General features: G+C 43.5%; 1 protein-coding gene across 1 annotated transcript; it reads right to left on the reverse strand.

The window, feature by feature from the left end:
- Positions 1-11,703: 11,703 nt before the first annotated feature.
- Positions 11,704-13,093, reverse strand: LOC311101556 (olfactory receptor 6E1-like; the record flags this gene model as incomplete). Its single annotated transcript, XM_084142690.1, has 2 exons — positions 11,704-11,831; positions 12,982-13,093. Coding segments are annotated over 2 exons (240 nt in total), but the record flags the coding sequence as incomplete, so codon positions are not given.
- Positions 13,094-13,934: the final 841 nt, after the last annotated feature.

The raw sequence follows: 13,934 nt of genomic DNA on the forward strand, positions 1-13,934 counted from the left end.
TTGTCCTGTCACCTTAGCAGAAAAACACCCCCAAAGCATAATGTTTCCACCTCCATGTTTGACGGTGGGGATCGTGTTCTTGGGATCATAGGCAGCATTCCTCCTCCTCCAAACACGCGAGTTGAGTTGATGCCAAAGAGCTCAATTTTGGTCTCAACTTACCACGACACTTTCACCCAGTTCTCCTCTGAATCATTCAGATGTTCATTGGCAAACTTTAGACGGCCCTGTAAATGTGTTTTCTTCACGGCGTAATGTGTTACCAATTGTTTTTTTGGTGACTATGGTCCCAGCTGCCTTGAGATCATTAACAATATCCTCCCGTGTAGTTCTGGGCTGATTCCTCACCATTCTCATGATCATTGCAACTCCACAAGGTGAGAACTTGCATGGAGCCCCAGGCCGAGGGAGATTGACAGTTATTTTGTATTTCTTCCATTTGCGAATAATCGCACCAACTATTGTCACCTTCTCACCAAGCTGCTTGGCGATGGTCTTGTAGCCCATTCCAGCCTTGTGTAGGTCTACAATCGTGTCCCTGACATCCTTGTGTAGAGCTCTTTGGTCATGGCCATGATGGAGAGTTTGGAATCTGATTGATTGATTGCTTCTGTGGACAGGTGTCTTTTATACAGGTAACAAACTGAGATTAGGAGCACTCCCTTTAAGCGTGTGCTCCTAATCTCGCTCGTTACCTGTATAAAAGACACCTGGGAGCCAGAAATCTTTCTGATTGAGAGGGGGTCAAATACTTATTTCCCTCATTAAAATGCAAATCATTTTATAACATTTTTGACATGCTTTTTTCTGGATTTTTTTGTTGTTATTCTGTCTCTCAATGTTCAAATAAACCTACCATTAAAATTATAGACTGATCATTTCTTTGTCAGTGGGCAAATGTACAAAATCAGCAGGGGATCAAATACTTTTTTCCCTCACTGTATGTGAGAATGCTGTTCATTGACTACAGCTCAGCGTTCAACACCATAGTGCCCACAAAGTTGATCACGAAGCTAAGGACCCTGGGACTAAACACCTCCCTCTGCAACTGGATCCTGGACTTCCTAACGGGCCACCCCTAGGTGGTAAGGGTAAGCAACAACAAATCTGCCATGCTGATCCTCAACACGGGGGCCCCTCAGGGGTGCATGCTTAGTCCCCTCCTGTACTCCCTGATCACCCACAAGTGCGTGGCCAAGCACGTCTCCAACACCATCATTAAGTTTGCTGACGACACAACGGTAGGCCTGATCACCGACAACGATGAGACAGCCTATAGGGATGAGGTCAGAAAACTGGCAGTGTGGTGCCAGGACAACAACCTCTCCCTCAACGTGAGCAAGACAAAGGAGCTGATCGTTGACTACAGGAAAAGGAGGGCCGAACACGCCCCCATTCAAATTGACGGGGCTGTAGTGGAGCGGGTCGAGAGTTTCAAGTTCCTTGGTGTCCACATCACCAACAAACTATCATGGGTCAAACACACCAAGAAAGTCCTGAAGAGGGCATGACAATGGCTTTTCCCCCTCAGGAGACTGAAAAGATTTGCCAAGGGTCCCCACATCTTCAAAAAGTTATATAGCTGCACCATCGAGAGCATCCTGACCGGTTGCATCACCGCCTGGTATGGCGACTGCTTGGCACCTGACCATATGGCGCTACAGAGGGTAGTGCGTATGGCCCAGTACATCACTGGGGCCAAGCTTCTTGCCATCCAGGACCTATATACTAGACTCCAGTCACCCAAGTTATAGACTGTTCTCTCTTCTACCGCATGGCAAGCGGTACTGGAGTGCCAAGTCTAGATCCAAAAGGCTCCTTAACAGCTTCTACCCCCAAGCCATAAGACTGCTGAACAATTAATGAAATGGCCCCCCGGAATATTTTTTGGGACCTAACCTGTACCCCGCACATTGACTCGGTACCAGTAATCCCTGTATATAGCCTCATTATTGTTATTTTATTGTGTTACTTATTTCATTTTTATTAATTTTTACTGTAGTTTATTTAGAAAAAGGTTTCTTAACTCTATTTTCTTAAAACTCCATTGTTGGTTAAGGGCTTGTAAGTAAGCATTTCACGGTTGTATGTGACAAATACAATTTGAATTGATTTGATTTTAAGTGCCACAAAGAGGGACATAGGCAAATTACAGTTGGCCCAGAACAGAGCAGCACGGCTGGCCCTTAAATGTACACGGAGCGATAACATCAATAACATGCATGTCAATCTCTCCTGGCTCAAAGTAGAAGAGAGATTGACTGCATCACTGCTTGTCTTTGTGAGAGTTATTGACATGTTGAAAGCACCAAGATGTCTATTCAAACGACTAGCACAGAGCTCAGACACCCATGCATACCCCACAAGACATGCCACCAGGGGTCTCTTCACAGTCCCCATGTCCAGAACAGACTCAGAGAAAACGCACAGTATTACATAGAACTCTATTTTTTTATTATTTCGATATGTTTCTGCTTATAATTTCCAACATTTTGTTAGGCTATTTGTTAGTCAACTTGTCTATAATTAGATACATGCAGGTTCTCTTCTGTCACATGTTGCCCTAGAAAATGTAATAAACCCTTTCTCACCAGAATATCATAAATCGATAGAATGAATACTTCAATTTAGTTGACATCTGTAAAGCTTTCTCTGTCATATCTGGTTCTTTCGCGGTGCCAAGACACTTTCTGTGCTACATTTTCACATTTTCAAATGACATCATTTTGACCGGTTATAAGGAAATAGAAAGCATGTTTCTGATAAGATTTCCCAACATGATTCTGATAAGATTTCAGTTCAACTTGGATTAATAATTTATGTGGTTGAAATACTATCAGGTTTTATGATGCTGATAAAGATAGCACCTCTATACAGATGGTATCTAACTGCGCATTCGCATTCTCTCAAGATGCTGAAAGAAATAAATTATATTTCTCCACTCCTGTTCCCGAGTCCAAATTTGGCCTACATTTGGTGTATCATTTTACTGCAAGAAATGCTTTATTTTGCAGCAGTTAATATTAAGGCTATGTGAGAGGTTATAGACCTACAGTTTGTGTCCATATTTCAGTTTCTATTTAACCCATCTGAACAGTAGGCTACAGCTCCCTTGATGTGCCATAAGCCTATTTGAAGTCCCCATCTTGTGACGGTCTAGTTTGTATATAGTGCCTCAATCATCACAAATAACATAGCTCTCCAAATTGCAGCTTTTCTCTTATTGAATTAAACTCTGACATTGTTATTTTTGCCTCCATGGATCGACATTTGGTGACTGGCATGTAGGCTACTTGGCGCGCCTACAGTTTGTCCCTGAAGCTTAGACTTACACACTAATGCGATATAGCCTAATATAATGAAAGAAAAACCTAAATGTAGCCTATAGATACAGTGCATTCGGAAAGTATTCATACACATTTTGTTACGTTATAGCCTTATTCTATAATGGATTGAAATGTTTCCCCCCCCTTCAATCTACACACAATACCCCATAATGACAAAGCAAAATTTGTGCAAATTTATAAAAACTGAAATATGACATTTACATAAGTATTCTGACCCTTTACTCAGTACTTTGTTGAAACACCTTTGGCAGCGATTAAAGCCTCGAGTCTTCTTGGGTAAGACGATACAAGCTTGGCACACCTGTATTTGGAGAGTTTCTCCCATTCTTCTCTGCAGATCCTCTCAAGCTCTGTCAGGTTCGAAGGGGAGCGTCGCTGCATAACTATTTTCAGGTCTCTCCAGAGATGTTCGATCGCGTTCAAGTCCGGGCTCTGGCTGGGCCACTCAAGGACATTCAGAGACTTGTCCCGAAGCAACTCATAGGTTGTCTTGGCTGTGTGCTTAAGGTCGTTGTCCTGTTGGAAGGTGAACCTTTCACCCAGTCTGAGGTCCTGAGCGCTCTGGAGCAGGATTTCATCAAGGGTCTCTCTGTACTTTGCTCTGTTCATCTTTCTCTCGATCCTGACTACTGTTCAAGTCCCTGCCGCTGTAAAACATCCCCACAGCATGATGCTGCCACCACCATGCTTCACCGTAGGGATGGTGCCAGGTTTCCTCCAGACGTGACGCTTGGCATTCATGTGCCTTTTACTGAGTGGCTTCCGTCTGGCCACTCTACCATACCAGGCCTGATTGGTGGAGTGCTGCAGAGATGGTTGTCCTTCTGGAAGGTTCTCCCATCTCCACAGAGGAACTCTGGAGCTCTGTCAGAGTGACCATCGGGTTCTTGATCACCTCCCTGACCAAGGCCCTTCTCCCCCGATTGCTCAGTTTGGCCGGGTGGCCAGCTCTAGGAAAAGTATTGGTGGTTCCAACCTTCTTCCATTTAAGAATGATGGAGGCCACTGTATTCTTGGGAACCTTCAATGCTACAGAAATGTTTTGGTACCCTTCCCGAGATCTGTTCCTCAACACAATCCTGTCTTGGAGCTCTACGGACAATTCCTTTGATCTCTTTTAACCATCTCCTTTTTTATATACAGTGCATTCTGAAAGTATTCAGACTCCTTGACGTTTTCCACATTTTGTTACGTTACAGCCTTATTCTAAAATGGATTAAATAAAACAAAATCCTCATCAATCTACACACAATAACCTATAATGCAAAGCGAAAAAAACTGATGTAATGTTTTTTTTTAATTTCACATTTGTTATTTACATAAGTATTCTGATCCTTTGCTATAAGACTCGAAATTGAGCTCAGGTGCATCCTGTTTCCAATTATCATCCTTGAGATTTTTCTACAACTTGATGGGAGTCCACCTGTGGTAAATTCAATTGATTGGACATAATTTGGAAAGGCACACACCTATCTATATTAGGTCCCACAGTTGACAGTGCATGTCAGCGCAAAAACCATGAGGTCAAAGGAATAGTCCGTAGAGCTGCGAGACAGAAAATTGTGTCTAGGCACAGATCTGGGGAAGGGTACCAAAAAATGTCTGCAGCATTGAAGGTCCCCAAGAACACGGTGGCCTCCATCATTCTTTTATTTTATTTTTATTTCACCTTTATTTAACCAGGTAAGCCAGTTGAGAACAAGTTCTCATTTACAACTGCGACCTGGCCAAGATAAAGCAAAGCAGTGCGATAAAAACAACACAGAGTTACATATGGGGTAAAAAAAACATAAAGTCAAAAATACAACAGAAAATGTACATACAGTGTGTGCAAATGTAGCAAGATATGGAGGTAAGGCAATAAATAGGCTATAGTGCAAAATAATTAAAATTAGTATTAACACTGGAATGCTAGATGTGCAAGAGATTATGTGCAAATAGAGATACTGGGGTGCAAAAGAGCAAAATAAATAACAATATAGGGATGATGTAGTTGGGTGGGCTAATTTCAGATGGGCTGTGTACATGTGCAGTGATTGAGAAGGTGCTCTGACAACTGATGCTTAAAGTTAGTGAGGGAGATAAGAGTCTCCAGCTTCAGAGGTTTTTGCAATTCGTTCCAGTCATTGGTGCAGAGAACTGGAAGGAATGGCGGCCAAAGGAGGTGTTGGCTTTGGGAATGACCAGTGAGATATACCTGCTGGAGCGCAGACTACGGGTGGGTGCTGCTATGGTGACCAATGAGCTAAGATAAGGTGGGGATTTGCCTAGCAGTGATTTATAGATGGCCTGGAGCCAGTGGGTTTGACGACGAACATGTAGTGAGGACCAGCCAACAAGAGCGTACAGGTCACAGTGGTGGGTAGTGTATGGGGCTTTGGAGACAAAACGGATGGCACTGTGATAGACTACATCCAATTTGCTGAGTAGAGTGTTGGAGGCTATTTTGTAAATGACATCGCCGAAGTCAAGGATCGGTAGGATAGTCAGTTTTACGAGGGCATGTTTGGCAGCATGAGTGAAGGAGTCTTTGTTGCGAAATAGGAAGCCGATTCTAGATTTAACTTTGGATTGGAGATTGTTTATGTGAGTCTGGAAGGAGAGTTTACAGTCTAACCAGACACCTAGGTATTTGTAGTTGTCCACATACTCTAGGTCAGACCCGTCGAGAGTGGTGATTCTAGTCGGGTGGGCGGGTGCCAGCAGCGTTCGATTGAAAAGCATGCATTTAGTTTTACTAGTGTTTAAGAGCAGTTGGAGGCTACTGAAGGAGTGTTGTATGGCATTGAAGCTCGTTTGGAGGTTTGTTAACACAGTGTCCAATGAAGGGCCAGATGTATACAAAATGGTGTCGTCTGCGTAGAGGTGGATCTGAGAGTCACCAGCAGCAAGAGCGACATCATTGATATACACGGAGAAAAGTGTCGGCCCAAGAATTGAACCCTGTGGCACCCCCATAGAGACTGCCATAGGTCCAGACAACAGGCCCTCCGATTTGACACACTGAACTCTATCTGAGAAGTAGTTGGTGAACCAGGCGAAGCAGTCATTTGAGAAACCAAGGCTATTTAGTCTGCCAATAAGAATGCGGTGGTTGACAGAGTCGAAAGCCTTGGCCAGGTCGATGAAGACGGCTGCACAGTACTGTCTATTATCAATCGCGGTTATAATATCGTTTAGGACCTTGAGCGTGGCTGAAGTTCACCAATGACAAGCTCAGAAACCAGATTGCATAGCGGAGAAGGTACGGTGGTATTCGAAATGGTCAGTGATCTGTTTGTTAACTTGGCTTTCAAATACTTTCGAAAGGCAGGGCAGGATGGATATAGGTCTGTAGCATTTTGGATCTAGAGTGTCACCCCCTTTGAAGAGGGGGATGACCGCGGCAGCTTTCCAATCTCTGGGGATCTCAGACGTTATGAAAGAGAGGTTGAACAGACTAGTAATAGGGGTTGCAACAATTTCTGCGGCTAGTTTGAGAAAGAAAGGGTCCAGATTGTCTAGCCCAGCTGATTTGTAGGGGTACAGATTTTGCAGCTCTTTCAGAACATCAGCTGTCTGAATTTGTGTGAAGGAGAAGCGGGGGGGGGCATGGGCAAGTTGCAGCGGAGGGTGCAGAGTTGGTGGCTGGGGTAGTGGTAGCCAGATGGAAAGCATGGCCAGCCGTAGCAAAATGCTTGTTGAAATTCTCGATTATTGTAGATTTATCGCTAGTGTTTCCTAGCCTCAGTGCAGTGGGCAACTGGGAGGAAGTGCTCTTATTCTCCATGGACTTTACAGTGTCCCAAAACTTTTTGGAGTTAGTGCTACAGGATGCAAATTTCTGTTTGAAAAAGTTAGCCTTTGCTTTCCTGACTGCTTGTGTATATTGGTTCCTAACTTCCCTGAAAAGTTGCATATCGCGGGGGCTATTTGATGCTAATGCAGTACGCCACAGGATGTTTTTGTGCTGGTCAAGGGCAGTCAAGTCTGTAGAGAACCAGGGGCTATATCGGTTCTTAGTTCTGTATTTTTTGAATGGGGCATGTTTATTTAAGATTGAGAGGAAATTACTTTTAAAGAACAACCAGGCATCCTCTACTGACGGAATGAGATCTATATCCATCCAGGATACCTGGGCCAGGTCAATTAGGAAGGCCTGCTCGCTAAAGTGTTTTAGGGAGCGTTTGACAGTGATGAGGGGTGGTCGTTTGACCGCGGACCCGTTACGGACGCAGGCAATAAGGCAGTGATCGCTGAGATCCTGGTTGAAGACAGCTGAGGTGTATTTAGAGGGTAGGTTAGTCAGGATGATATCTATGAGGGTATCCATGTTTACGGATTTAGGGTTGTACCTGGTAGGTTTGTTGATAATTTGCGTGAGATTGAGGGCATCTAGTTTGGATTGTAGGATGGCTGGGGTATTAAGCATATCCCAATTTAGGTCACCAAGCAGTACGAACTCTGAGGATAAATGGGGGGCAATCAATTCACATATGGTGTCCAGGGCACAGCTGGGGGCTGAGGGGGGTCTGTAGCAAGCGGCAACAGTGAGAGACTTATTTCTGGAAAGGTGGATTTTTAGAAGTAGAAGCTCAAACTGTTTGGGCACAGACCTGGATAGTATGATAGAGCTCTGCAGGCTATCTCTACAGTAGATTGCAACCACCCCCTTTGGCAGTTCTATCTAGACGGAAAATTGTATAGTTGGGGATGGACATTTCAGAATTTTTGGTGGCCTTCCTAAGCCAGGATTCAGACACTGCTAGAACATCAGGGTTGGCGGAGTGTGCTAACGCAGTGAATAACTCAAACTTAGGAAGTAGACTTCTGATATTTACGTGCAAGAAACCAAGACTTTTGCGATTACAGAAGTCAGCAAATGATAGCGCCTGGGGAGTAGGAGTGATACTGAGGGCTGCAGGGCCTGGGTTAGCCTCTACATCACCAGAGGAACAGAGGAGGACTAGAATAAGGATACGGCTAAAAGCTTTAAGAACTGGTCTTCTAGTGCGTTGGGTACATAGAATAAAGGGGGCAGATTTCCGGGTGTTGTAGAAAAGATTCAGGGCATTATGTACAGACAAGGATATGGAAGGATATGAGTAAAGTGGAGGTAAACCTAAGCGTTGGGTAACAATGAAAGAGATAGCATCACTGGAGGCACCAATTGAGTCGGTCTCCGCGTGTATGGGGGGTGGGACAAAGGAGCTATCTAAGGCAGGTTTAGCTGGGCTGGGGGATCTACAGTGAAATAGTACAATTAGAAATAACCGAAACAACAATAAGCTAACCATGTTTGGGCTGAGGCTAAACATAAACAGGATGTAGTACCGTAAAAAGGAACAGTCCAGCAGACATCAGCTGTATAGCTGAGTTATCATAAGGTCCGGTGAACAGCAATAGGATAGTTCGGAGGCTGCTAAAGCACTAGCGAGTAAGAGGCCACGGCTAGCGTGTGCTAGCGGGCCGGGGCTAGCAGATGGAATCTTCGTGGTCGACGTCGTAACCACATCAGACGATTTCGTCGGCAGACCAGTCGTGTAGGATCGGCGGGGCTCCGTGTCAACACTAGGTGGTCCCGTCCGGTTGACAGAGAGGTAGATAGCCGGGAGATGGGCCTAGCTCATGATGATTAGCCAGACCACAGCGTCCATTTTGTTGCAGCTAGCTGGTAGCGATTAATCCGGAGTTAAAGGTCCAGTGATTCAGTGATTCCGGCAGAAAAACGGATATGTTCTGGGTCGATAACGCGCTGTGCAGACTGGCCGAATAAGAGTCCAGACTAGAGCTGGCTGGTGAGTGGTGCAGGCCACGGACAATGGTGACAAACCGCTAACGGTAGCTGATAGCAAGTAGCTAGTTAGCTGGCTACTCCCGTCCGGTAGACCTAGAGGTAGATATGAGCCTGGCTCTAGGCTAGCTCGAGGCTAACTGGTGCTTGCATCGGGGGCAGTGGTGATTAGCCAGACAGCAACATCCATTCGGTTGCGGCTAGCTAGTTGCGATCCGGTGATTAATGTCCAGTGATGAAATTAATCCCGCAGAAAAAAATCCAACGTTCTGGGTGAAATACCGCTAACTGTGGCTAATAGCAAGTAGCTAGTTAGCTGGCTAGCTAGTTTCAACTGGAGATTCTAGATAAAAGGTAAGTCAATAATAGAATCCGTTCCACATTGAGTGAGGCGGGTTGCAGGAAAGAATATTTTGTAGAAGGATGAAAAGTCTGATAGGGAAATATGTACGAAAAATACAAAAAAACAGGGTATTTACAGGCTATTTACAGACACACGACAAAAACAGAACTGCACTACTACGCCATCTTGGATTTTGAATTATTCTTAAATGGAAGAAGTTCAGAACCACCAAGACTCTTCCTAGAGCTGGACGCCAGGCCAAACTGAGCAATCGGGGGAGAAGGGCCTTGGTCAGGGAGGTGACCAAGAACCCGATGGTCACTCTGACAGAGCTCCAGAGTTCCTCTGTGGAGATGGGAGAACCGTCCAGAAGGACAAGCATCTCTGCAGCACTCCACCAATCAGGCCAGACGGAAGCCACTCTTCAGTAAAAGGCATATGACAGCCCATTTGGAGTTTGCCAAAGGGCACCTAAAGGACTGTCAGACCATGAAAAAAAACAAGATTATCTGGTCTGATGAAGCCAAGATTGAACTTTTTGGCCTGAATGCCATGCGTCACATCTGGAGGAAACCTGGCACCATCCCTATGGTGAAGCATGGTGGTGGCAGCATGATGCTGTAGGAATGTTTTTCAGCGGCAGGGACTGGGAGACTAGTCAAGATCGAGGGAAAGATTAACTGAGCAAAGTACAGAGAGATCCTTAATGAAAACCTGCTCCAGACTGCTCAGGACCTCAGACTGGGGTGAAGGTTCACATTCCAACAGGACAATTACCCTAAGCACACAGCCAAGACAATGCAGGAGTGGCTTCGTAAAAGTCTCTGAATGTCCTAGAGTGGCCCAGCCAGAGCCCAGACTTGAACCCGATCAAACATCTCCGGAGAGACCTGAAAATAGCTGTGAAACAATGCTCCCCATCCAACCTGACAGAGCTTGAGAGGATCTGCAGAAAATAATGGGAGAAACTCCCCAAGTACAGGTGTGCCAAGCTTGTAGCATCATACCCAAGAGGACTCAAGGCTTAATCGCTGCCAAAGGTGCTTCAACAAAGTACTGAGTAAAGGGTCTGAATACTTATGTAAATGTGATATTTCACTAATGACCTGGTACCTAATGACTCAATAAACATGTTTATTATGCTCTTGTTATTGGCTTTGCTTTCCCCATGGTAAAGTATCGATGGTGTAAAAAAAAATAATGGTGTTTTGCACACAATTTTCTATGACAGAACTCCAAAACTTTTTACAGCTTTTTACATAACCAATGTGTCTTATACGTACAGTACATCATCATGACCCTTTACGTATTATTTTACTCTGTGGGTCAAACAGATCTCACAGCGACCCTGGAAAAACAAGATGGGAATCTGGTCCTCCGATTTCACAATAAAAACTAAATATAGTATATGCAGTGTATTTGTTATTATCAAGGAATTATCTGGACATTTTTAGGACAGAATAAGATTAGGAAAAAGGTTTTCTCTTGTGTCCCAGGTAGTTGGCCTTCTGGTATGACTAAAAATTACCAAAGCTGGTCATCTGTCTGATAGATGGCACACAGATATCATGTTACATTGAACAGTTGGCCCTCAGAAAAAAACATGACATGCATCCAGATTTCAGACAGAATATAATTTGTTTTCATGCTACAGTATTTCACTAGATTTCTCTCTCAAAATGTCAAACAATCATAAGCTTGTAAGTATCGTACAGCGCCCATTTTCCATTATTTATGGATGTAATGGTGCCAGGTGGGCTTACCTTTTACACATTTACATCAGTTTATTCACTGTTGTCAATCGTTCCAGACAGTTTTGCATTTCTTGATTTGTTAGATACTTAGATACAGCAGCAAAACTTCAGAGGTTTTTCTTTGAATAATAACAATTTATTACATTTGTAAAGTGCTTTTTATTATACAAGAATAATCTCAAAGTGCATATAATAAAATATAAACTAAAAAAAGAGTACTATATATATATATAACCAATCATGAAAGCAACAATCAAAGTCTAGGAGGAAGTGAAGGTTTATAGAGATGAGTCTTAAGGCCTGCTTTCAAATGCCCCAACAGTCTGAGCAGCCCTGAGATTGTCAGGAAGGGAGTTCCAAATGTGTGGTGCTTTGGAGCAAAATAAACGGTAAATTAGGACGGAAAAGGTCACACTAATGTTTCGCTTATTTTTTAGGGTACAGACCTACATGTACTGTAGTATGTTTTTACAAGCCTGTCTGATTTTAGTTGAGCAGCGAGGCCAGGTGAGGAGAACAGGTGCTGAAAGCCTTCTGTCTGTTCTCGATGGAAGATTTCAAACAAACAGTCAGAATCTTAATATAAGAAAACAAAATAGTATTTAAAGGCACACCTACAGACAAAACAACACAATAGAGTCCTGTCGTGGAAATTCTAACCAAGTTGGAGAGACACAGTAGTTTCTTCAAACAATCAATCTGTATTTAATATCTATTAATTATTCCAATAATGGAGCTGGTCAACGACCACCCATAGGTGATTGTTGAGTGTCCAAAAATGAAGGAAATGCTGAGGTCTTATATAGTGGACCTAAAAATGCTTAGTCATGGCCGTTTCCACCCCTCCCCAGCAGATCAGGGCATCATAAACTACCTTGTTTTCTTCTTGTGGCTATGTGTTTCGGGTTATAGTGCACAAACAAGTGATAACTTGAGTTCCGTTACTCCTCTCTGTTCAAGCCAGCCTCTGTTCACCTCATATCTCCACACCGCTGTGCCCTTGAAAGATACGAGAAGGAAAGGATGGACCAAAAACTGGTCACTCTCAGACTGCCCTTTGTCTTGACCGTGTGACTAAGTTGAACAGAGGCAGAGTGGAAAAATACCAGCTCCTTCTTACAAGACCTTCAAACAGACAGTGGAAATGTACAGGTTTAAGGCTCATACAGCGCATGTGCATAACAAAGTTTAGTATTAATGTCACGCCCTGGCTCTGGGGACTCTAGTATGTTGAGCCAGGGTGTGAGTTTTCATTTGTGTTTGTTCTAGTTGTTGTATTTCTATGTTGGCCAGGGTCGCTCCCAATCAGAGACGGCTGTAGCTCGTTGTCTCTGATTGGGAGCCATACTTAAGTAGCCGTTAGGCATTCATTTGGTGTGGTTTCTTGTTCCGTGTCGGTTGTAAATGTAACCAGGGACGTCACGTTTTCGTTTTGTTGTATTGTTCGTGTGATCATCAATTAATAAATATGTTCGCATTCCACGCTGCGCCTTGGTCCTCCTTCGACGATCGTGACAATTAAGAACTAGTAAAGTAAATCTTCATTATATTGTCTCTGCTATACAAGCTTAAAGAGGTTATACAGGATCTTTCCCCTTACAGTCCATAGATACTATTAACTGTTCAGGCAAGTTTTCACTACCAGGTAGTTGTCACAATACACTTTGTCTACAAAGTTTCCACATAATTGCAAACAAATAGTTAAAGACAGTGTTGTGGTGATTTTGATAAAAGAGTACAACCATATTACACAAATTATAATACGCTCCCTGTTGGGTGTCATGATGACGTTATACTGTAGTGAATAACACATAGCAAGGTACCTGTCAAAGGACATGGTTGCTAAATTGCTGAATTCAATAGATCCATATGTGTATACACAGTTGAAGTCGGAAGTTTACATACACCTTAGCCAAATACATTTAAACTCAGTTTTACACAATTCCTGACATTTAATCCTACTAAAGATTCCCTGTCTTAGGTCAGTTAGGATCACCACTTTATTTTAAGAATGTGAAATGTCAGAATAATAGTAGAGAGAATGATTTATTTCAGCTTTTATTTCTTTCATCACATTCCCAGTGGATCAAAAGTTTACATACACTCAATTAGTATTTGGTAGCATTGCCTTTAAATTGTTTAACTTGGGTCAAACGTTTCGGGTATTCTTCCACAAGCTTCCCACAATAAGTTGGGTGAATTTTGGCCCATTCCTCCTGACAGAGCTGGTGTAACTGAGTCAGGTTTGTAGGCCTCCTTGCTCGCACACGCTTTTTCAGTTCTGCCCACACATTTTCTATAGAGTTGAGGTCAGGGCTTTGTGATGGCCACTCCAATACTTTGACTTTGTTGTCCTTAAGCCATTTTTACACAACTTTGGAAGTATGCTTGGGGGTCATTGTCCATTTGGAAGACCCATTTGCGACCAAGCTTTAACTTCCTGACTGATGTCTTGAGATGTTGCTTCAATATATCCACATAATTTTCCTTCCTCATGATGCCATCTTTTTTGTGAAGTGTACCAGTCCTTCCTGCAGCATAGCACCCCCAGAGCATGATGCTGCCACCCCTGTTCTTCACGGTTGGGATGGTGTTCTTCGGCATGCAAGCAACCCCCTTTTTCCTCCAAACATAACAATGGTCATTGTCAATAATGCTGATGTGGATGCGGTGGTGAAGTCAAGCGCAGGACACAGAGGATAAGTCAAGACGACTTT

This window comes from Coregonus lavaretus, assembly GCF_964263955.1.
Source record: "Coregonus lavaretus genome assembly, chromosome: 26".
Taxonomy (NCBI): domain Eukaryota; kingdom Metazoa; phylum Chordata; class Actinopteri; order Salmoniformes; family Salmonidae; genus Coregonus; species Coregonus lavaretus.